At 35.7% G+C, this 24,235-nt stretch overlaps 1 protein-coding gene across 4 annotated transcripts in view; it reads left to right on the top strand.

Annotated features, from left to right (window-relative positions):
- Positions 1–24,235, top strand: part of SBF2 (SET binding factor 2) — a 464,636-nt gene that overhangs the window by 240,773 nt on the left and 199,628 nt on the right. For all 4 annotated transcript variants that reach the window (XM_051964776.1, XM_051964778.1, XM_051964777.1 and 1 more), the window contains 7 exons: positions 6,430–6,562; positions 6,835–6,943; positions 7,573–7,686; positions 9,105–9,182; positions 10,115–10,228; positions 12,473–12,601; positions 15,360–15,458. In XM_051964776.1, the coding sequence (XP_051820736.1) occupies positions 6,430–6,562; positions 6,835–6,943; positions 7,573–7,686; positions 9,105–9,182; positions 10,115–10,228; positions 12,473–12,601; positions 15,360–15,458 (776 nt within the window). The remainder of the gene's footprint in view (positions 1–6,429; positions 6,563–6,834; positions 6,944–7,572; positions 7,687–9,104; positions 9,183–10,114; positions 10,229–12,472; positions 12,602–15,359; positions 15,459–24,235) is intronic.

Here is a 24,235-nt window from a genome sequence, read left to right as displayed (position 1 = left end):
TGGGCAGTTCTCTTTGATAATTTCCTGGAAAATAGTGTCCAGGCTCTTTTTTTCATCATGTTTTTCTGGAAGTCCAATGATTCTCAGATTGTCTCTCCTGGATCTGTTTTCCAGGTCTGTTGTCTTCCCCAGAAGGTATTTCACATTCTTTTCCATTGTTTGATTTTTTTGGATTTGCTTGACTGATTCTTCTTGTCTCCTCGAGTCATTCAATTCCACTTGTTCAATTCTGATTTTCAGTGAAGTATTTTCTTCACTCACTTTTTAAAAATCTTTTTCTAATTGTCCCATTGAGTTCTTTTGTTCTGTGGAATTTTTTTCCATTTCGCCAATTTTGTTTTCCAGTTCACCAATCCTATTTTTCAAGGATTTTACTTCTTTATCCACTCTTTCTTTAACTGACTTCTCCAGGCTCTTTTGCCAAGCCTCCCTCTCCTTTTCCCAAGCTTCCCTCTCCTTTTGCCAAGCCTCACTCTGCTTTCCCCATTTTTCTTCTAGCTCCCTTGTGAGAGCCTTTTTAATAACTTCTATAAGGTTCATCTGTGCTGAGGAACAGATGATCTCCTCCTTTGGGGATTCACCTGGAGACTGTCTGTTTTTAGTCTCAGGATTTAGAGTCTGCTCTCTATCTGTATAGAAGCTGTCAAGGGTTAAAGTCCTCTTCAGTTTCTTGCTCATTCTGTCTAATAATCAAAGACAAACTACCAAAGAAAAAAAGAAAAAACTGGAGTCTTTCTTTGGGGGAGGGGCTGAGTATGTTATCGAGCTTCCTCTACAGACTGCAGGGGACAGCAGTGAGGCAATAGCAGGACTGTGCTGCGCCTGCGCTCTGAGATCCCAGAGCGTACTGAGTCACTGTGGGGGGGGAAGGGGGGAGCGGCCAGGTCCCGAGAGACTCCAGCTGTTTGGGGTTGTATTCTTCACCCCGGTGTTTTTAGCTTCTCTGCTGGGCTGCTGACTTGCTGCCAGGGCAAAGTATCCAAACCTGTAGCGAAGCTCTCCCCGCAGAGACGGCTGCGATCACTCCCCACCCCCTCTCCAGTCTGCTCCCGTGCTCTCACTGCCGCTGCCCGCCGCCTGTGCCCGATCTAAAACCGTCCCAGCCCTCCAGTAAAGACAGACCTTTCTTGGCGAATCTCAAGGATGGCTTCTCTTGGTAACTATTTGTGGGTTTTTTTTCAGTCAAGCATTAATTCAGAGGCTTGTAATGAAATGGATAGTGAGAGAAAGCGTGGAGCTTATGCAGCTGTGTGCCTCCTCTCCGTCATCTTAACCGCAAGTCCCCTAGACCAATACTTTTTAAATTATCTCTCCTGGATCTGTTTTCCAGTCAGTTGTTTTCCTAATAAGATATTTCACATTTTTTCTACTTTTTCATTCTTTTGGTTTTGCTTTCTTATATCTTGATTTCTCATACAATTTAATTTTTAAGCAACTATTTTCCTCATTGAGCTTTTGTGCCTCCTTTACCTCCTTTCCTATTTGACCAGGTTTGCTCTTTAAAGCATTTTTCTTTCCATTAGCTTTTTATATTTCTTTTTGTATCACTCTCATTTCTCTTCCTGGTTTTTCCTTTTTTGTATTTACTTGATTTTCATAATCCCTTTTGAGCTCTTTCATGATCTGAGGGCAATTTTTATTTTTCTTGGAGGCTTTTGATGTAGGAATTTTGACTTTGTTATGTTCTTCTCAGAATGTGTTTTGCTCTTCCTTGTTACCATACTAACTTTCTATGGTCAGGTTCTTTTTCTGTTGACTGCTCATTTTCCTAGCCTGTTATTTGGCTTTTAACTTTTGTTAAAGTAAGGCTCTTTCTAGGATGGAGGGTGCACTGTCCCAGGAGTTTTGTGCAATTTATTTCAGAGATCCTTTTATAGACCTGACAAAAGCTATCTTTTGCGTTCTGCAACTGTTAGAAGTGTCCCCTGCCCTCTGTGGCTGTAAGATCTAGTGTGCTAAAGCAACAGAGTCCTGTTTTGCTGACACTGGGGTGGGGGCAGGGGCTGGGGCTGTACTGGCATGGCCTGTGTTGAAATTGTGCACTGGACTCCCACCCTATTGCCACAGACCTTTTCTGCTGACCTTCCAAGTCGTCTTTTATGTTTCTAGGCTGAGAGGTCTGGAAGCCACCAGAATTGCTGTTGATTCAGAGGTCCATAGGCCCATTCTACTTAAGTTGTGATCAGCTAGAAAATTGCTCTACTCCATCTTTTTGTGTGTTTTGACACAAAATTTGTTTAGAGTAATTATTTAAAGGAGTTTGGAGTGATTTGGGGGAGGAGTACAGTATTAACATGGTGAGTTCCTGCCTTTACTGCATCAACTTGGCTCCACTTCCCCTAGATAATTCTTAAAAATAAGAAAGAAAGAAACCTCCTAGAATCCTTTTATAAGACAAATATAGTCTTAATACCTAAACCAAGTAAGGACAAAACACAAAAGGAAAACTATAGATTAATATCATTAATGAATATCAATTCAGAAATTTTAAATAAAATCCAGTGATTTATCCAAGAAATTATTCATTATGAGTAAGTTAAATTTATATCACAGATGCAAGGATGACTCAATAATAGGAAAATAATCAACATAATTAGGCATTTTAAAAACCAAAATACCCATACCCCCATGGTTATCTCAATACAGAAAAAGAAACATCTTTTATGAAGTACAACATTCATTTATGCTAAAAAAACAAACAAATTAACTAACTAAGCCAAAAAAAGACCTCCTACAAAATATTGGCAGAGAGGAACTTTTTTTTATATTTAAAACCAAAAGCAAGTATCTTATGCAATAAGGATGCACTGGAACTTGCTCTCCCCACTTTTATCCCACATAGTTATGGAACTACTAATCACAATAATAAGGTAGGAGAAAAATATTAAAGGTATGATTATAGATAAAGAGGAGATAAAATTATTCTTTTTTATTGCTAATATGATGGTATATTTTGAAAATTCTAGAGAATTAGCAAATAACTAAGACAATAAATAGTTTCAGGTGTCAGGCCACAAAAGAAATCCTTAAAAACATCTACATTTCTATATAATAGGCAATAATAAAATCTGAGAGGCAGTAATAAAAAAGCAAATCCCATTCCAAATAACTACAAAGTGAATGAAGTATTTACCAAAGAATACAAGCAACTTATATAGATTCAATTATCAAAGGGCTTCTTAAATACAGAAAGAACAATTTAAATAGCTAGATAACTGGAGCAGTGTTAAGCTTATGTTGAACTGCACCAGTGTAATGAAAATGACAATATCACCAAAGTGAATTTACAATTTAATACCATATCAATCAGATTATCAATAAGATATATTATAGAACTTGACTAAATAATAATAAAATTCATTTGGAAAAATAAAGGATGTAGACTATCAAGTACATTGATGAAAAAAGGTAGAGATGAAGAGAATAGCACTTTCAGGCCACAAGCTATGTTATAAAGTAGCAATCATCACAACTATCTGGTATTGGTTAAAAAATAGAATGGTAGCTCAGCAGAACAGAGTAGACAAGGAGGCATCAAAAACAATAGAACTAACTTCACGAAAATATAAATTATTTAGGGAAGGAACTCTGAATTAATGAAACCTGCTGGGGAATTGAAAAGTAGTCTGGCAGAAATTAAGCTTAAACCCAATATTTTATGCAGTCTTCCAGAATACTTTCTAAATGGACATATTCAAGATTATATTATTAAATATTCAAGATTATATTATTAAAGATGAGAGAAGAATCAGATTTTATGCTACTCACAGATAAGAGTTATATCTTAATTAAATAAGGTACAAGGGCAATTACAAAAAATAAAATAGGTAACAAGAGATAAAGGTAATGTTTCTAGAATATGAAGGGAAGTGATCAAATAGGAGAAAAAACCTTTTTATCAGTTTTCTCAAATAAAGCTATAGAGATATGACTAATCAAAATTCTCCCATAGATAAATGGTCAAAGGAAGAAAGTGTTTTTCTCCTAGCATGAGAATAAGTATTATAGAAGGACTTGTGGGCTGAAGTCAAAAGTCTAGAATTCTTGAAATCCTTTCTCTGAAGTATACCATCTATGTGGATAAGTCATTTAAACTTCCTATGCCTTAATTGTTTATCATTAAGATGAGGAAGTTAGACAAGATACCATGTGAGTCCTTTCTAGATCTAGATTTATAATCCTAAGAGGTACAAAGTGTTTTGAGAATTTTTCCAAATGGGGAAAAATTGGTAAATAAAGGAATATTTGAGCTGGGCTTTGGGGTAGGGATTAGGTATATGGAGTAAGAGATTGAACGCAGAATGCCATTGCTGGCAGAGGAGACAACCTAAACAAACTCAAGAATGAAGGATAGTTCAAATGTTCATGTTCAAATTTGGTTGGAATATTAAAGAGCATAAAAGAGAATAATAGTAGATGAGGCTGGGAATCTAGGGACCAAAGTATATGAAGTTTTGAATACCAGCTTGACTAATCTCAATTTTGTTCTATTTTGCTCAGAGTAGGTATAGAAGAGTAGCTAGCACCAGACCTAGTCAGGAAGATCTGAACTCAGATATAGACTTTGATATTTATGAGCTACACGGCTCTCATCCTTTAAACTCCACCTGCTTCAGTTTTCTCAATTGATACTTAAATGAGTATCATGGTAGCACTTATCCTTCAAGGTTGTTAGGATCAAAGGAGATAATTTTTAAAGCATTTAGCACAGAGCCTAGCACATAGTAGACACTTAATAAATTAATCTTTCCTTTTCCCCTTTCCTCCCTCCTTCCTTCCTCCTTCCTTCCTTCTTTCTTTCCTTCCTTCCTTTCTTCCCTTCCTCCCTCCTTCCTCCCTCCTGTCCTTCCTCTCTCCCTCCTTCCTCCCTCCTATCCTTCCTCTCTCCCTCCTTCCTCCCTTCCTTCCTTTACTCCTTCCTTCCTTCTTCCCTGCCTTCATTCTTTCCTTCCTCCCTTCTGTAGTGTTCTTTTCTTCTCTAGAAATATAATCGTTCTCCGGGAGCAGATTTCTTGGGGGGTTTCTGGAGGCAGCCTTCATTTTGGTGCAGAGTAATAATCACCTCAAATGCAGCCAGCTGTTAAAAGTTCAGTCCTTTATTGTCTCTTCCCAAATAGCCTGGTAAGCTTTCCTTGGTTCTGAGAGCTCTTTTTGCTAGTCCTTTGCCTCTGCCAGCTTCCGCCTCCAGCTCTCTCTGAATCCTGGCTCTGAATCTTCCCAACTGACTCCTGGCTGAGGCTCCAAGAGCTTCTTATATATAATCTCTAAAGGTATGAACTCAAAGGTTGACTCCTCTGAGAGTGGGATTGTGGGTTTCTGACTTGTGAATCTCCTCCACTGAACTTGTGAAACTCATATTGAATCTTGACTTGTGAATCTCGAACGCTAATGTGTGAACTAATATGTGAACTCTTAAAGGTGTGAAAGGTGTGAACTCTAAACTAGAGAACTGCTAAGCACGATGCTAAAATTAGACAACTGACTTATCACTTTGTAAAAATCTTAACACCCTTCTTCCTTCCTTCCTTCCTTTCTTTCCTTCTTTCTTTCCTTCCTTCCTTCCTTCCTTCCTTCCTTCCTTCCTTCCTTCCTTCCTTCCTTCCTTCCTTCCTTCCTTCCTTCCTTCCTTCCTTCCTCCGTTCCTCCCTCCCTCCTTCCTTTCTTCCCTTCCTCCCTCCCTTCCTTCCTCTATCCCTTCCTTCCTCTTTCCTTCCTTCCCTCCCTCCTTTCCTTCCTCACTTCTTCCCTCCCTTCCTCTCAAGACTGCTTCTTTCTGTGGTTCATTTTGGCCCCAACTACTTTGAGGGCCTGATGTATTTGGCTCAGAATATTCTTTTTCTTAAAATTATTTATCAGCTAGTTCATTTGTTTACTTATTTATGTTTTACACTCCCAACTGGTTATAAAAGTAAATAATTTTTAATGAAAATGCTTCAGTTTTTCAAAGGATTAATTTATCTTTGTAGTTATTAAGACCATTTCTGAGTCTTATCTCTTTTATGACTGCTACTACCGCATATGTTTCCAAAAAACCTCTTTATTTTCTGTCTCATTTCATCTACAAATAGCTTTGGCCTGTAAAGAAACATCATTATTTCCTTGTACCTTTTTTTCTTTTTTTTTTTTTAACTACCATTATTCTTACTCAATACATAGCTTCAATTATAGAAATTAAGTTCAAGAAAGCATAATAGAGAATATCCAGACTATAAGGAGTGTTATACTGAATTTAAGGATATAGACAACAGTTTGAAAAAAACAGCAAATTCATTGGCTTTCTGCTTCTTTGAGCTGCACCACATAATTTCTTCTAGTCATTTCAAGAGTGCTGATTTTTCCTTCTTGTAATTTTGATATCTTTCTTCTCTGTAGGCAGTATTTTTGAGGTATGTACATGCATGTGGTAAAATTATGTTCTTGTCTTTTCAGGAATCCAAAACGTTCTCAGCCTCTTTTGTGCCGTACTCACAGAGAACAAGGTTCTCTTTCATTCAACCAGTTTCCAGAGACTCAGTGATGCTTGCAGAGCACTAGAGTCTTTAATGTTTCCTCTTAAATATAGGTGAGCTTTTTATTAACTGGCCTCAATATTTATTCTCAATTTATATACTTTTAATGACTATAAAGTTTATGAAGGGAATTCAGTTAAATAATATATGTATGTTTGAGCCATTTGCATATGTCTCACTGAAGGTTATACAGTAAACTGACTCTTAATTTTGAACAATTGCTAATAAAATTCTAAGCCACATTAAGTGAATTATAAAGAAAAAAATATATACAAAATGAAAACAAGAAAATATTTTTAATGTGATTTTTAAAAATTACTCCTAGTTATCCTTATATCCCTATTCTTCCGGCTCAATTATTGGAAGTTCTAAGTTCACCAACGCCTTTCATTATTGGAGTTCATTCTGTTTTTCGTACGGAAGTCCATGAACTTGTAAGTATTCATATTTATGATTGTTGTCATTTAAAAAACATTATACCATATTTCTTTATTTCCAGTGATACCTTTAGTGTTAAAATGTGCTTGTTAGTTTAATTGTCAATAAAAAAATAAAGCAATGATAAGAAAGAGTGATAGGATCCTCTTGAACTTATAAGTGTCTGTTTTGCTTTATACTACCTAGAATTGGTGCTCCTGGAAATGTCTATTCATTTAAATAATTTTTTTCTTTATAGAATATTAAGTTTGTATTATTCTTTAATGGTATAAAAATTGACATCTATTATCTATTTCACAGTCGAACAATAATCATATCCTCTATCAAATCGATCAAACAAAATGAATTTGAAGTTTTTTCTCTAATGTCCTAGTTATCAATACTTTGTTAACTCTATAAGTTACTTTTGCCAATGAACATAGGAAATATTTTTCATTCTTTTGTCTGCCCACCTGAGATTAAATGCCTGCCTGTGTTCATTTCAAGTCATTATTGTTAGGAAATAATTATTTGATTAAAACTTGCAAGTGATATTAACAAAGATGGTGTAACAGTAACAAGTAACACACAGAGAGAGTAGTAGTTCAACTCAGTTTCAGCTTTGGTTCATTTTTGTTTCTTCCAGTTAGATGTCATCATTGCCGATTTGGATGGAGGCACTATTAAAATCCCTGAATGTATTCACCTTTCCCCGCTCCCAGAACCACTGTTACATCAGACACAAATGGCCCTTTCTTTGGTATGTCATATTTATAATGGTGATTTTATTTGCAAAATTGGTATAGAAATCAAATGGTTGAAAATGTAAGAGTATTAAACACCTATTTGGTTGAACACTATGGTTTCTAGGTTCTGAATCACTGTGTAACATGACATGTCACTGCGGATGGAGCTAGAATTACTGTCTGGGAGACCAGGGCACTACCTTTATTGTCATCCCAGGCCAGCCTTGTCACCTTCCCCCAGTCACTTTATCACTGTGAGGATCAAGTCAGATGATGTCCTGTGTAAACATTCCTCACTCTTCCCCGGGCACATCCAGTCAGCTACCAAATCTTGACATTTCAAACTCCACAACTTTTTCTGTGCTTGGAAGTTTCTTCTCTTCACACAGCCAACCCTCTTGTTCCAGGCACCTCTCCCCCAGATTCATGTAGGGGTTGTCTACTTTGGCTTCCTTCCTCAGGTCTCTCGTCTCCAGCTAACTTTCTGCAAGCTGCCTAGAGCACAAGGCCCACCACGTCCTTCCTGGGCCCTGGGAACTCCAGCAGCTGCAGGATCCAGTGCAGACTTCTCTCTTTAGTCTTGAAGGTTCTTCATCACCTGGATCCCATGAAACTCCTAGTCTGATTCCACATACTATCACATACTACACGCCACTGTAGTGCAGTCACACTTTTTTCACTCAAAGTCACTCTTAAAATAACATTGCTGTTACTGTATATAAAGTTCTCTTAGTTCTGCTCATTTTGCTCCTCATTATGTCATGCAGCTCCTCTTTCCAAAATCGCTGAGTTGATCATTTCTTACAGCACAATAGCACTCCATCACAATGCTGCACCCCAACTTATTCAGCCATTCCCCAGCTTAGGGACAACCCCACAAATCCAGGTCTTTGCTGCCACAAAGAGATCTGCTATAAACATTGAAGAATCTACAGGTTCTTTTCCTTTTTTCCTAGTCATCTTTGGAAAAAGACTAGGTACTGGAATTTCTGGGTCTAATGATATGGGTTGTTTAATAACTCTTTGAGAATAAGTCTAGATTGCTCTCCAAAACATTTGAGGACACCCTAGCTTGAGTGTGCAATTACCCCACCTGGCAAATACACTTCCATAAAGTAACCAACATTAATAAAACTTTCAGCCTATGAAAGGAAAGGAATGTGTTCCCCCTTTTAGAAGTAACATCAGGGGACAAGTGAAATGTGAGGTCACAGAAGAATTGTCATCTTTGCTGACTGGTTGAGTTTCTGAGACAGGGGATTATTGTGCCCAAAAGGGCAAAGATTTTCCGTGTATCAGAGTGACTCAGCTCAGCTAGCACAACGGGGCCTATTAGGGAATTTTATAATTTTTTCTGTGCATAGAAAAATATTTCCAGAGTATTCAGAGAGTATCCAAAAAACAATTTGTTTATTAAAAATATTTATTTTAGATTTTGCACCCAGATCTGGAAGTAGCAGATTATGCATTTCCTCCGCCACGGACAGCTTTGTCACACTCCAAAATGCTAGTAAGTTTACAATGAATTATTTTTTATTTTCTTTATAATAAGTTTTTAAAAGGCATACTGGGGTTTGGGGGGAAATATTTAAGGAATTGGTATCTCAGCTCCCTTAATTTCAACCAGATGAGCATCCAAGTCTTCTTTCAGCAGTCAGCTAGAAGAGAAGGCACTAGCCTGGAAATCAAAAGCCCAACCCTGGCTATAATAGGAACAAGGGGAGGGCTGTGTTTGAGGGCATGCTGTTTTTAAGTTTAATTATTTTATCTAGACAAATATCTAAGATCATTGTAGCTTTAACATTTCCATGGTTATTGCACATGTATAATTCTATAGAGAAGGATAGAATTTGAACCTTAAAACTTTAAGAACAATTGTTAATGTTGTTTTTATATACAATTAGGGGAAAATAATATATTGTTTTTAAAAATCCCATGATCATGAAAATTTGATTTACCAAAAAAAAAAAAAATCACTTTATCAATATAGGAAAAGTTAGTCTTTTCACAGAGAAACTCTGATAAAATCTCAATTTTTTTGATCTAATGTATCTTTGGATCTTTATACTTAATTTAGGAGTGATAATTTTTAGTGTGGTTGTTGAATACTAGTTGGAAGGAAGAGAGGGTTTTCCTTTATCCCACAGACAAAGGAAAGAATTCTGGAGCGTTTATTTAATGGAGAGTAAAGATAAAATCACTGGGTGTAAGGTACAGAGAACCAGAACAGAAGGAGAGCCGAACTCTCTGGACAGAAAGTTGCTATCTTAGAAGTACTGAGCAAAGATGAAATAACTTCTCAGAGCTGCTACATAGGGTTCCTTACATGGGTAACAGGGAAGAAGAAATGATTCCCAAGTCCCTTCCCACTCACTGATTCTTTGGCTCTTTTTGTTGTTCTTGTTTCAAAAAAGCTTAATATTTTTCCCATCTTGTTTTCAGGATAAAGAAGTGCGGGCAGTTTTCCTTAGATTATTTGCACAGCTTTTCCAAGGTTATAGATCTTGCCTACAACTTATCAGAATCCATGCAGAGCCAGTCATACACTTCCATAAGGTAACCAACATTAATTAAACTTTCAGCCTATGAAAGGAATGTGTTCCCCCTTTAGAAGTAACATCAGGGGACAAGTGAAATGTGAGGTCACAGAAGAAACAGGCAGTACAATATAGTAAGAAGAATATATGACCACAAATTAGTAGACTTTAGATTTCCTAGTTTTGCCATTGGCTAACCTCTCTCTAAACCTCAGTTTCTTCTTCTGTAGAACAAGAGAGTTGGACAGTGGCATGTGGAAAATTATTTCATTTGACCCTTACTCCATTCCAATCAGTATTAATCAGTTCAGTGCAGTTTTATAATAAATAATGATTTTTAGTGATATACTTGTCTAGAAACATACACTAAGTTAGTCATTTAACAATCAGCATAAGAATTAACATGTACTAATACATATTTTATATACATCATATAAGGATAATTAGATAAAGTAGGTTCTTATAGCAGCCAATTACATTAGATCTCAAACTTTTATCCAATGTTCACCACTTATTTACCCACTTCATAAAGCATTCTTGAGCAACCACAAGAAAGCTAAGAAAGATATCTCCTCCCTATTTTGCTCAAATTCCATCTCCAGGCCGAGCATGAGTGGTGTGATATGGAAAGCTCCCAATTTGTACCTCTTATGACCACTTAGTTACTGAGATGACTCTTGCTTGGCCTGTCTTGTGACCACCCAGATGCTGATGTATCATTTCTGGTCCTCCTGAAGTATCAAAATCAAGGTCTGTCAACCAGGGAGAGTCTATATTTTGCCACATATATTGCATGTTTGGGTATCAAGCTCATTAAAATAAGGCCCTCAGAGCATAAGGAAGATCTGAGATCCACTTAATTAGAGGGAGCCTTGAACCCTTTAATCAAATGCTAATGGCACAGAGCTCTACCTCAGTAGTCTTTCTTGCAAATTGGACAATTTTGAATCCCATAGATGTTCATAAGAAAAATGTTCATTGACATTTACATAGCCCTTGATTTATAAAGCATTTATTTACTTTATCCCTTTTAAAGTCCCTTGTGCCCCACAGAATATCACAAGTATCCTCATCTCCACCTTAGTGGTGATCTCTGTAGTCCCAGTGAGCTCTGATATTTTGTCATTCTGAGCCTTGGGGTTCTTAAAAGTTCGGAGAGTTCCAAAATGGACACTTACTTCCTTTTCATGGATATTATCAGATCTGCTTTTTTAATAAGCATATTTCTATTTTTAATCACATCATGAACTTTTTTCATTTGTCATTTTTTTCAAATAATCATAGCTCACATTTCTGCAGCATTTTTGTGTCTCTAAGGTATTTTCCTCTTAAAAACCCTGTGACCTTGAGCAATGCTACAAAATCCATCACACTTTTTTTCTTGTTGGGTCTTACAACAAACCTGCCAGAGAATGGCTCAGATGACTAAATGAAGTATTCATTAAACATTTGCCAGGTGGGAATTACTGTGCTAAGTGCTGGGGATACAAATAGAAAAATCAAGACAATCTCTTCTCTCAAGGAATTTACATTCTACTGAAAGAGACATTTATGAAGATTGCAGGGGCAGGTCAGGGAAATGTCTCAACAGAGCTTTTGTTCAAGTGGTAAAACAGATAGTAAAGCTTCTTTCATGTCATTTCCATTGATAAAATCATATCTTTTTTTGATAATGAACAGTTTGACAGTGCCAAAGATTTTGGTGGCAAGAACTTTCTTTTTAGGGTCTTCAGTAATTAACACTGCAATCCCTTCAGGAACAGTGGCCATGGTGCATCTCTCAGGGGCTGCCACTCAGGATGATGATTGAGGGTACCAGGTTAAAACCTTCTGTTCTCCAGGCTTTGGGGTGAATCCCATGCTGTGCCCATCGTGGAATGAAGGGACATATGGTGGTCAGGATGATGATGGTTATTTGATTCAAGTGATACCTGCTTCCTGCCTCCTGTCTCTCCCTCATGGCTACTTTAGCTAGTTAGGGTATTCTGCCCCGGGAGTGACTGTGTCTTAGAAAAGGACTTGCCTATAATCACTTAGCTAGTAAATGACCATGTCAGATTCTTCTGAGGCCAGTGTTATACCACAATACCATGCTTCCTCTTTTTGGGATCAAAACATAACATGTAACACTTCATCAAATATTCTTTAAAATAGTGGTGCTTCCTCATGAAGTGGAAAAATCTGGCAGATTTGTTCTTTTATATTTACATTTTCTCCATGTGTACCTTAAGAAGTTATTAATTTTCTATTTTCTATTCTACAGACAGCTTTCTTGGGACAGCGTGGTTTGGTTGAAAATGATTTCCTCATTAAGGTGCTTAATGGAATGGCATTTGCAGGCTTCGTGTCAGACAGAGGGCCTCCCTACAGATCCTGTGATCTCTTTGATGAGGTATGAATTATCTAAAGAAGAGTTTCTTACTTAACCTGAGATCCATTGATTTTCTGATGGGTCTATGAATAAATTCTAGGGAGTAAATAAACTTAGACGGAAAAGAAACATATTATTATTATCACTAACCTTTAAAAAAAACAACAAAACATTATTCTAATAATTACTTCATAGGCTTCATTGGACTTCCAAAGACGTCTATGATATAAAAAGGTTAAGTGCTGTTTGGTCTAATACATCACATTTTATATAGAATGAGTATAACAAGTGAAAGTGAAGGGAATTTTTTCTTAAAATCTTGAATCTAACAAAAAAAACTGCTATAAGTACATTTTAAAAAAACTATTAGGTATATTGAGAAGGAAGTGTATGTATGACAAAGTGAATATAAAGCCATTTCAGTCAGGAAACCCTGGGTTAAAACTCCAACTTGACTTCTACTGCTAGTTGTATATGTCACCTAATGTCTCTTCTAACTGTAAGCTGCAAAGCAGCTGCCAATATGCATTGATAAAGGTAGTTTTCTACTCCAATATAATCATGTGTAGACAGGATAAAAGTATAGATCCTAAATAGTTTTTCACTATACATCTTGAACATTATTTAAATTATTTTCCATTTTACTTATCTGGAGAAATTACATGAATATTTAATAGTGAAGTATGTATTAGAAGCAATAAACAATAAACATATCATTGGAACTAATGTTTTTTTTTAATGAAAATAAATTAATTTTAAAATGTATTTGATATAACTTTGCTTTAAATCTTAGAGCAATTTCAATACAGTCATAGTAAAATCATAACCATACCAGCCTTTATAGAGTGAAATTATATGTTGGTATATAGCCAGCAAACTTCAAAGTGGAGTCTCCTAAGCAGTCAGTGATGGAAAAGCTCAGGCTCATCTAGATACCCTTGTTTGTTTTTCAACAATAACCACAATACATTGAGCTCTTTCTTATCAAGCTCAGCCCACTGAGAGCTACCCTAGGGTACATTTAGGGCTGCCCTAAATGAAGGGACAGATCCTCTCTCCAAGTTTACCTCTTTAAAGGATAATGTGTGGACATATCCAGGATATCATCATAACACTGTTTGACATCAGGCTCCCCAGTATATTAGGAAATCCAGAGAGAAGCCTCTAAGATGTTTTTTGGGGAAATATATGAATGACAATCACAATTTTAGGGTTGGAAGAAAGCTCAGAAGCCTCTCCATCCTTGAAAGAATCTCAGCTACCAGGCACGTGACAAGCAGCCATCCCATATACCCTTGGAGAGCCAAGAAGAAAAGTCCCCGCCCCCTGAGGCAGCTCCCTCATTTGTGTGGGAGTTCTTGGGGTTCACTAGCGATTCTTATTTGTCTCCCCATGACTTTCACTCATCATATTTCATTTCCTCTGACCCTTGCTGCCAGTGTCTGCGGGCACTAGTTTCCTCCCTGATAAAATAACAGGGTCAGACAAGGACCTTGTGAGAAATTTGACGTAATCCTAACTCTGACCTCACTGCCACAGCTGCTATAGCTCTCCCCATGGCTTCTCCACCCTAAACAGCCCCAGTTTCTTTAATCTCTCATATGATGTAAACTCCAGATCCATGACTGTCCTGATTTCCTTGTGTAGGGAATTCTCTAACTTATCAATGGACTCATACAAAGTTTTGATCAGCTCCATCTGATGACTTTTATTTGAGATGGGCAGAAGCTCCAAGGCAGACACTGTACTAATGATTTCTCTTATATACTCCTTATATATGCCTAGTTCATTGCCTTGTACACCAGAATGATGTGTTAATGTGCTGACTGAAAACCAGTCTTCCCAATTGACATGTGTTCACCAGGCCCAAATCAGAGTGATGGAGTGCATTGCTCTTCTGTTCCCTTTTGAGGTTATTGCTGCCTAGGCTGCTGGCAAGACCACCACAGCAGGGATTGGCAGCTCACAATATGTATGCCTTAGGTAGCATGTGAGACGGGCTGAAATCTTTGCATACCTCTGTTTGTGTGCTTCTGACTGCAACTTGGGAGCAGGGAGGCATGGGGAGGGACCTGCCCAGTCTCCTCAGCAAGATGATCAGTTACTTAGGGGGAAGCCTATAGTTTCAGAGAGGTGTGTGTGTGTGTATCCAGTCTATATCTGTTGCATATCTCTTCTCCCTTTAAAGAGCTTACATCTCTTAGAAAGGAAATAAGATATGTATGCAAATAAATATCATATTTTAATATAAAGTAGATGGCAAAATTACACAAGTGCTAAAGTTACATGAAGGTTCTTAGGAGGGAGGACTTGTTTCTGGCTGAGGAGATCGAAAGCATGCCTCCTAACAGTTTTTAACGTAAGTATACATTTAATTATGAATTGAATGGCTATAGTTCAGAGGAGAAGAGGCCAGAATTACAAGATGTGTACTTTTTTTCTGGAATGAAACTTCATGTATTGGTGAAATGTTTAGACCTCCTCAATTCTAAATGTTACCAATTTTATCAGTTTGAGGATCATCAGGGTTCTTGTGGGCCCCAGAAATATATTTAACAGGAAGTTTTATCCTACATCATTAGAGAATGGTCATGGCACTCCTATGCCATGAAACCTAAAGCCTGAACATAGCCATAATCCTAAGTGGGGTCGATTCTTAGCATGATAGTTTTATGCTTATATTTAAATTTCTAAATAATATGAGATTCTTATACATTTTAATAATGTAGCAGGTAGTTGATGGGGTTTGAAATTCACTGATGGCCTTTTGTTTCCTCAGTTGGTAGCCTTTGAAGTGGAGCGAATTAAAGTTGAAGAAAGTAACCCTTTGAAAATGATAAAGCACATCAGAGAACTTGCAGAGCAGCTCTTCAAAAATGTAAGTTACATTCGTGTCGATTTAGTCAAGTCAGGAATGTTAACGGTACCAAATGAGGTGATTTATTGTCTACAAAATTGAAAAGCAGCCTCCTTCTGGTGATAATCTTTTTGCTCTGGTTTAAAGCTGTGGGACTATAAATTGCATGGTTTTACAGATGGTAGTCTACAACCTACATTGAAATAGCTCACATTTTTTAGACTCATTTTCCTGTCAATCACAGCATTATGAAAACCTCTAGTTAAAACCTTTACTTTGGCCTTTGTCTTTTTGGAACCAAAGTGAATTTGATCTGTGTTTTCAGTTTTCCTAAGAGAGTATTGAATATATACATCACATATATATCAAACTCATTTTGGAGCCAGAACCACATTACTGTAGAATTTTTTTTTTCTTTTGTTGCTATTTTGGGTACTTCTTCCAATCAGTCTGTCTACTGAAAAATTCCCTCCGCCATGTCTTTTCTCTAACATACATTTATTTAGCTCCTTTGTATGGGTAGTCATATGTTTACTTCTGGAATTTTTTGGTGGGTTAAAACTGCTATACAGGTAGTGGCTTTTTAATGATGACCATTTTGTGAATAAATATTTGTTCATTTCATATACTACTATAGTCTTGAATTTAGATTTTTTTGGATGCTAGTTTTAGTGTAGTTCCTTGATTAGGAGGAGTACTATGTAAAATATGGGGTTTTCAGTGTAATAGATTTAGTGAAATAGCTTGATCTAAAGTATCTTATCTGAATTTCAAAAATATATATGACATAAAAAAATATATAACATGATGGGAATTGCATTCTCAGAAATTTAGTGTCAACATGGTGAAAATCAGTGAATTAATTGTTGTTTAAGGTTCTAGTATAAGTTTATTCTTAGGTTTCTATAAAGATATAGGAGAAAATATGAATAAGAGAAAAGAGAAGAGTGGGAAAGTTTCTTGATTTGTCTTAGTCTGACATCCAGGCAGGGTTAGCCATAGGCCAAACTTACAACAGAAGGAATCATGGCTACCAGCAGGACTCAACTTATAGATAATAATGCAGGTGTAGAAGAGCCTATTTAATTTTTTTAAATTTAATCTTCTTTAAAAAAAATGTGTAAAATGTTTGTTGATATCATATTTTTATTTCACTAACAATTCCCAGTGTATATATCTCTAAATTTTCTCTTTTCCCCCCTGAGATATAAGCAGGGAAAAAAAGTTGAAACTAAACAGATGGGTAGAGCTCAGATTGTATATTAGGTACAACCAATTAGCTGAACTCTCCCAAGATAACCCTCCAACTAACTTTAAAATAGCACCTCAAATCAAATTTTGCAATGGCAGAGCCAACAAAGGTTAGAGTGAAATACTTATTTCTAGCCCAAGGAAACTTGAGATTGGCAGGAGCAGGGCAGAGCCAAGAGGGCATTGTAAAGACAAGGACTTCCTGAGTCTTCTCAAATTCCCTTCTAAACAACATTAAAACAATACCTCAAAATAAATTCTGGAGTGAGAAAACCAACAAAAGGACAAGGTGAAATAATTTTCCAGCCCAAAATAATCTAGAAGATTGTCAGGAAAGGACAATGTCATTGGGGTGAGAGTAGAACACAATCCAATGTAGATAGTACCTCTGATAAGCCTGCAGCAGGCCTTAGGAATGACAGAATAAGCTGTGGTAGCTTCCAGAGCTCTCCAGAGCTCTCAGATGGTAATAGGATAAGAAAACAAATCTGAAGGAGATTATAGGAGACTCTCTAGGGTGCTAGGCTCTGTTGCATTACCTATATGTGGTTCTAGATCACAGTCCCAGGGTAAGGTAGAGGACCAGAAAGAGCAGAGACCACAGCCACATTTCCTGGGTTGAAAAGAATGCTCGTGGTTCCTCACAGATCACAATATAGGTCAGGGTAGTGTTGTCCACACCTCTCCTTAGAACATACCACTTTGAAAGAACTGAATTTTTTAGGACTAACTCTGAATACAGCAGCATGAAAACCTAATGCCTGAGACAGTGTCCCTTCCACCCTGGGAACATAGCCCAACTTTAACATAAAGTTAAAATTCAAGATAAAAGCAGAAAAAATGAGCAAACATCACAAAAGAACCTGACCTTAAAAAGATACGATAGCGACTGGTAAGATCAAATCACAAACTTAGAAAAAGATATGAGACCAAAGTAGCTATACACAGAGCTTCAAAAAAAAGTTGTGAATTGATCTTAGGCCCTGGAAGAGGTCAAAAAAAGTATCTTTAAAATCAAGTAAGGGAAGAGAAGGAAAAACGGAGACAAATTTAAGAGACACAAGAAAGAGTCAGTATTTAGAGGAAATTTTATATCTTTAAGTACTTAGATTAATAAAATAAAGATCAGGTCACTGAATTGAGCATGCAACCCAAAAAAACTAGAAAAAGAACAAATTAAAACTTCCCAGTTAAATACCAAATTGGAAATCATGAAAATCAAAGGAAAGATTAATAAAACTGAAAGTAAGAAAATCATTGAACTAATAAATAAAATTAGGAGTTCATTTTATAGAGGGAAAAAACAATAGAATAGACAAACCATTGGTTAATTTGATTAAAAAGAGAAAAGAAAACTAAAAAGGTTTGACAAGGATGAACTTATGACCAATAAAAAGGAAATTAAAACAGTTTTAGGTACTATTTGCCCAATTATATGTCAATATTTCTAATAGTCTAAGTGAAATTGATGAAGAACTTACAGTGAACTAAGGTATTTCCAAAGAACTAGTGATGAAGAATATCAAAAAAACATGCTTTTTTTTTTAACCTTCTTTCATTCTTTTTCTTTTATTCAAGTCTTGCACAAAATGATTAATATGGAAATGTTTTACATAATTGTACATATATAACCTGTATCTGCTTATAGTTTAAGGGTGGGGGAGGTGAGAGACGGATGGAATTTGGAACTAAAAAAATAGTTTAGCAAGTAAATAAAACAAAATGAAAAATAGAAAAAGTATGGAATATCTCATCAGAAAAAAAAACTGACCTGGAAAATAGATCAAAAAAAGATAACTTGGGAGTCACTGGATTACCTGAAAATCATAACTAAAGAAGATCTTAGATGTCATGTTTTGAGAAATTATCAAGGAAAACTTCCCCGATATCTTAGATCCAGATGGTAAAATAGAAATTGAAAGAATCCACTGATCACCTCCTGATTCCAAAATTAAAACCTCTTGGAGAATTATAGCCAAATTTCAGAACTCCAAGTTTAATAAGAAAATATTGTAAGTAATTGGGAAAAAAGGATTCAAATTTTATGGAGCCACAGTCAGGCTAATCTATCAATAGCTTCCCTCTAATAGGAGCAGAGGGCTTGGAATATGACATTCCTGAAGGCAAAGGAACTAGGATTATAACCAAGGAATACCTACTCAACAAAATAACTAAGTGTAATCCTTCAGGAGACAAAAAAAAAAAAAAAAAAAAAAGATATTTAATAAAATAAAGAACTATTAAGCATTCCTAATGAAAAAGCCAAAGCTGAATAGAAAATCTGACATCAAAACATAAGTATCAAAAGAATCAGAAAAAAAAGTAAACATGAAAGACTAGTAAAGATTCAATCAAATTAATCTGTTTACATCCCTCTATGGGAAGATAATAGATGTAACTCCTAAGAATTTTCTCATTATTAGGATAGTTAAAAGAAGTTTACATAAAGGGCTTGGATATGAATTGATAATGAAAAAAAATTAAGTGTTGAGAAATATACTTGAAGAAGGGGGAGATTTTCTCACATAAAAGAGACATACAAGGAAGAGCTTTTACAATGAAGGAGAAATGAGTGAAGTGACAGATAATGATTTAACCTCATACTCATTGGAATTGGTTCTTAAAGGGATGAATATACATATACACTTATTTGTGTATAGATATGTAACTTAGGCAATAGGGAAGTAGGTGGAGAAAGTAGGAAAAGAAAAGGGCAGGAGAATAAAGGGGAAAGTGAATTAAGGGAAGCAGTGATTAGAAACAATATAGACTTGAGAAGGAACAGAAGAAAAAGAAGAAATAAAATGGAGAAAAATACACAGTAATCATAACTATGTGTGAAGATGAGTTCACTCATAAAATGGAAGCAGACAGAAGAAGTTATTAGAAACTGGAATCCAAAAGTATGTTGTTTACAAGGGACACTTGAAACAAAAAGATAGAGTTGAAATGTGGGCCTAGAGCAGAATCTAATACTCTTTAGTGGATATTAAAAATAAAACAAGGATAGCAATCAGATAAAGCAAAAACAAAATTGAGTCTAATTAAAAGAGACAAAGGAGGAAACTATATTATGCTGAAAGGTACCATAGACAGTGAATTAATATACAAAATTTTACAGTAAGATTCTCTGATAAAATCTCATTTCTCAAATAAATACGAAATATAGAACTGATTCAGATTTATAAAAATAAGAACCATTCCCTGATTGATAATTGGTCAAAGAATATAAATAGTTTCAGGAAAAGAACTCAAAGCTATCTATCTATCTATACCCTAAATCACTATTGATTAGAGAAATTCAAATTAAAACAACTCTGAGGTACCACCTCACATTTATCAGAAATGACAAATGTTGGAAGGAAAATAGATATACTAATGAATTGTTGGTAGAGTAGTGAACTGATCCAACCATTCTGTTCATCTTTTGACTACTTAACAATACCATTACTAGGTCTATCCTAGCTCTAGATCAAAAAAAAAAAAAAAAAAAAAAGGAAAAGCACCTATAAGTACAAAAATATTTATAGCAGCTCTTTTGGTGTCAAAGAATTGGAAATCAAGGTAGTGCTCATCAAATATTTTTCTGATGGTAAAGCATGGAAACTCACAGGGGCTTCTTCCATGTCATTAAGTGCAAATTCATTTTCCTATCCCTCATAAAATTTAGTCATAAATGTCTGGACTTGTTTTAATGATCAGGAAGCCAAATTTCTTCTTGGTTTATCTGAGTGTGTTCAAGATCTTTAATTGAATTTCCTTCTTCCAAGAAAGAATGGAACCATAGCAGGACATTCCTGAATGGTTTTAAAAAGCAATAAGAATTATAAAATGATATTGCTAGGTAGGCTAAAAGATATGAACAGTTTTATGGCCCTTTGGGCTTAGTTCCAAATTGTTCTTCTGAGTTTATATTATGTGATGCTTGTTTAAGTTTACATTAACCCAATAATATTAATACTACCCCTTTCACATATAGTGCTATATTTTAATATTTTTCTAATCACTTTTTCCTTTTTGTATTGCTATTACAACTCATACATCCCCCATATGCATTCCCCCAGCTCAATTTTTGAGCACGTAGGAGTAATTGAAAGCATTATTAGAGGTCTCCTCTTATTGGCTTGAAATCTTATTATAGTTGTCAAGCTAAATTGGATGAAGTCATTGATATTAAGATGTGTCAAATATTTACTGATAATAAATCATAATTTCATAGTCCTCATATTCTGTTATGCAACCCTATATAGGGTCATGACCAACAATTTAAGAAGCTTTGTTATAAAAGATTAATTTCATTTTTTTTTTACATTGGCTGTATTTGGCTCAGAGGGACTCTTAGTTGTCTGCTGTATGTATATTATTAGTTCTTTCAACAAAGAAGCAATATTTTCTTATCCCCAAGGATTAATTTTTTAAAATATCAATTATATTGGATTAGTAATATCTTGAATATGTTTCTCAGTAAATTCATAAGAGGATATCTTTTTTGACCACACTCTAGTTATTTTATTTTTTTTCTTACATGGTTTTCTGACTTCCAAGAATAACCAACAATAACAAGATAAACTTCTGATTTTTCCCTTTGCTGTAAAACTTTTTAAAATCCTACTAGAAGAAAATTTGTAATTGTGATTATTGAATATAGTTGGCATTCATTATAGAATGACTATATTCAGTGAATTGTTATACTTAACAGTTTTTCATTTCCTATATCAAAAACAAAACAAAACCATCATAGGGAGCAAGCATAGCATTTTTTTAAAAAAGATTTCAGGAAGTTTAGGTGGTGTTATTTTGTTTGTTTTTACTTTTTGGTAAATGTTTATGAATTGTGAAAGATGATAGCCTCAGATAAAAATAAAGATTGGAAATTAAAACAAGTATTTAACTAAGGGAAGGTCACCTATTGAAATGATGATTGTCTTCCTTTAATTCTGATGAGACAAAAGACAAGGGCAAAGTTAAGGAGTAAGGCAGGCAAATCAGTGAAGACAGGAGTTGGGGCTGAAAGTGGAATTTTCCTTAACAGTTTTTTGACCCAGAAGAAATAAATTTAAGCCTTCAGAAAAAGTGCAATGCCATTCACCTCCTTTTATCTCACTTTGTTCCTTGCCTTTGAGGAAATGTTAAAGGAAGGTTTTTATCCTAGGATCTACTTGACTTTTTATGTCTATATTAATAAATATTCAATATAATTATTTTCTTTATAATCCAATGGATTTTATTTCATGCATTTAAAAACTCTTCTCTTAGGAGGTATCCACAGTTTCAACATCAGACCACCAAGGGATCCATGACACAAAACAAATTAGGAGCCCCTGGGCTAAAGAAGATTAGAGCACATCGATTCATTAATTGTCTTCTAGAGAAAGCCTGACCATTGTCACTCTCCATAAAGCAAACATATAGAAGAGATTAACTTAAATTGAACAAAGAGAAAGAGAGATTTGTTATATGGAAGACTTCCTGCTTTTCATTAACACAGGGGAGCAGAGGCTTTGGAGTCACAGCATTAGAGCAGGAAAGAATCCTACATGTCCAGTCCAATACTCTCCCCCATCCCACCTCCAAAACACACACATGAATTTTACAGAAAACACTGCAATCCCGAAAGGAGAACTCTATAATAGAAGCCTGGTCGTCTGGGGCTTCTGCCTCAATTTACTCCTCTTTCCATTCAGTTCCCTGTCCATATTGTGCCCTCTCCCTACCATGTTCCTCAGAGTTTTGTCCTGGTCCCTCCTCTCTCTCCTATACTACTTCACTTGGGGATTAATTAACAGCTTTATGTTGATGCCTTTCCTGTCCCAATTGCTTTTCTGACCTCCAGTTTCCTAAAACTGCCGTTTAACTGATGCATTGTTGGTGGAGTTGTGAACGAATCCAGCCATTCTGGAGAGCAATCTGGAATTATGCCCAAAAAGTTATCAGACTGTGCATACCCTTTGATCCAGCAGTGTTTCTATTGGGCTTATATCCCAAAGAGATACTAAAAAAGGGAAAGGGATCTGTATGTGCCAAAATGTTTGTGGCAACTCTGTTTGTAGTGACTAGAAACTGGAAAATGAATGGATGCCCATCAATTGGAGAATGGCTGGGTAAATTGTGGTATATGAATGTTATGAAATATTATTGCTCTGTAAGGAATGACCAGCAGGATGAATACAGAGAGGCTTGGAGAGACCTACATGGACTGATGCTAAGTGAGATGAACAGAACCAGGAGATCATTATACACTTCGACAACGATATTGTATGAGGATGTATTCTGATGGAAGTGGATTTCTCTGACAAAGAGACTTAACTGAGTTTCATTGGATAAATGATGGACAGAAACAGCTACACCCAAAGAAGGAATACTGGGAAATGAATGTGAACTATTTGATTTTTGATTTTCTTCCTGAGTTATTTTTACCTTCTGAATCCAATTCTCCCTGTGCAGCGGGAGAACTGTTCAGTTCTGCAAATGTGTATTGTATCTAGGATATACTGCAACATATTTAACATATATAGGACTGCTTGCCATCTTGGGGGGGGGAAGGGAGGGAGGGGAAAAAACGAAACATAAGTGATTGCAAGGGATAATGCTGTGTAAAAATTATCCTGGCATGGATTCTGTCAATACAAAGTTATTATTAAATAAAATTAAATTAAAAAAAAAAAACTGCCGTTTAGACATCTCAAACTAGATAAGCAACAAACAGCTTAAATTCATCATGTCCAAAACAGAATTTATTACCTTTTCCCCTAAGCCCTTAATATTTAATAAATGTTTAATAACTTGCTATGTTGTTTTTCATTTTAGAAATTCTGACCGTGATAATATGGAGAAATATGTCTCTTAAAAAAAGGTGACTGAATCAGATGACTGTTTGGAGTTCATTCAGTTCAGTTCTGGGTTTAATGAGCCCTTGCTAGAGGAAAAGTCCTCACTGAAAGAATCTAGGAGCAGTGACACTCCAAGGGTCTCTGAATTAAACACAGTACTTCTTGGATGGAAAGTACAAAAGATAATGATAAAGTGACTTAGATTGGATCATACACTAAATTAGCAAATCCCTTACCTATGTAAGGGATTTGAATAAGCTGTAGCTCAGAATGCAGGTAATCAACTTCATGTGTTCTATTTGGGAAAACCATAATGCTTTTTCTTAATTCTATTCACTTTAGAATTCCATCCTAATTTGTTTCACATCTGGAACTGAACATTTTCATTCTGTAGTTTATGTAATTTAAGTCTGACTGATTCAAAATGTAAAGAAGGGGAAAATGGCAGAATTTGGGCTGTCTTATATAAATAACATGTGATCTTTAGCCTTCTTTCATCCTACAACAATAACAACAACAACAAAATACCAAGTAGATGTTTAATACATAAGGCAGGACTGTTAATATATTAGGTGGAAAATTCTATTCTTATTACATTTTTCAAGGAAGTTAACTTAAATGCCAGACAAATTGAATTTATACTACTGACATTTATGCCTTCGGTTTCTATTATGAAGTAAATGGAAAATGCTGCTCTTAGGCTGCTTTTTTTTTTCT

This window comes from Antechinus flavipes, chromosome 6 (genome assembly GCF_016432865.1).
Source record: "Antechinus flavipes isolate AdamAnt ecotype Samford, QLD, Australia chromosome 6, AdamAnt_v2, whole genome shotgun sequence".
Lineage (NCBI taxonomy): Eukaryota > Metazoa > Chordata > Mammalia > Dasyuromorphia > Dasyuridae > Antechinus > Antechinus flavipes.
Note: the sequence above shows the minus strand (reverse complement) of the source record. Positions and strands in the feature narration are given on the sequence as shown.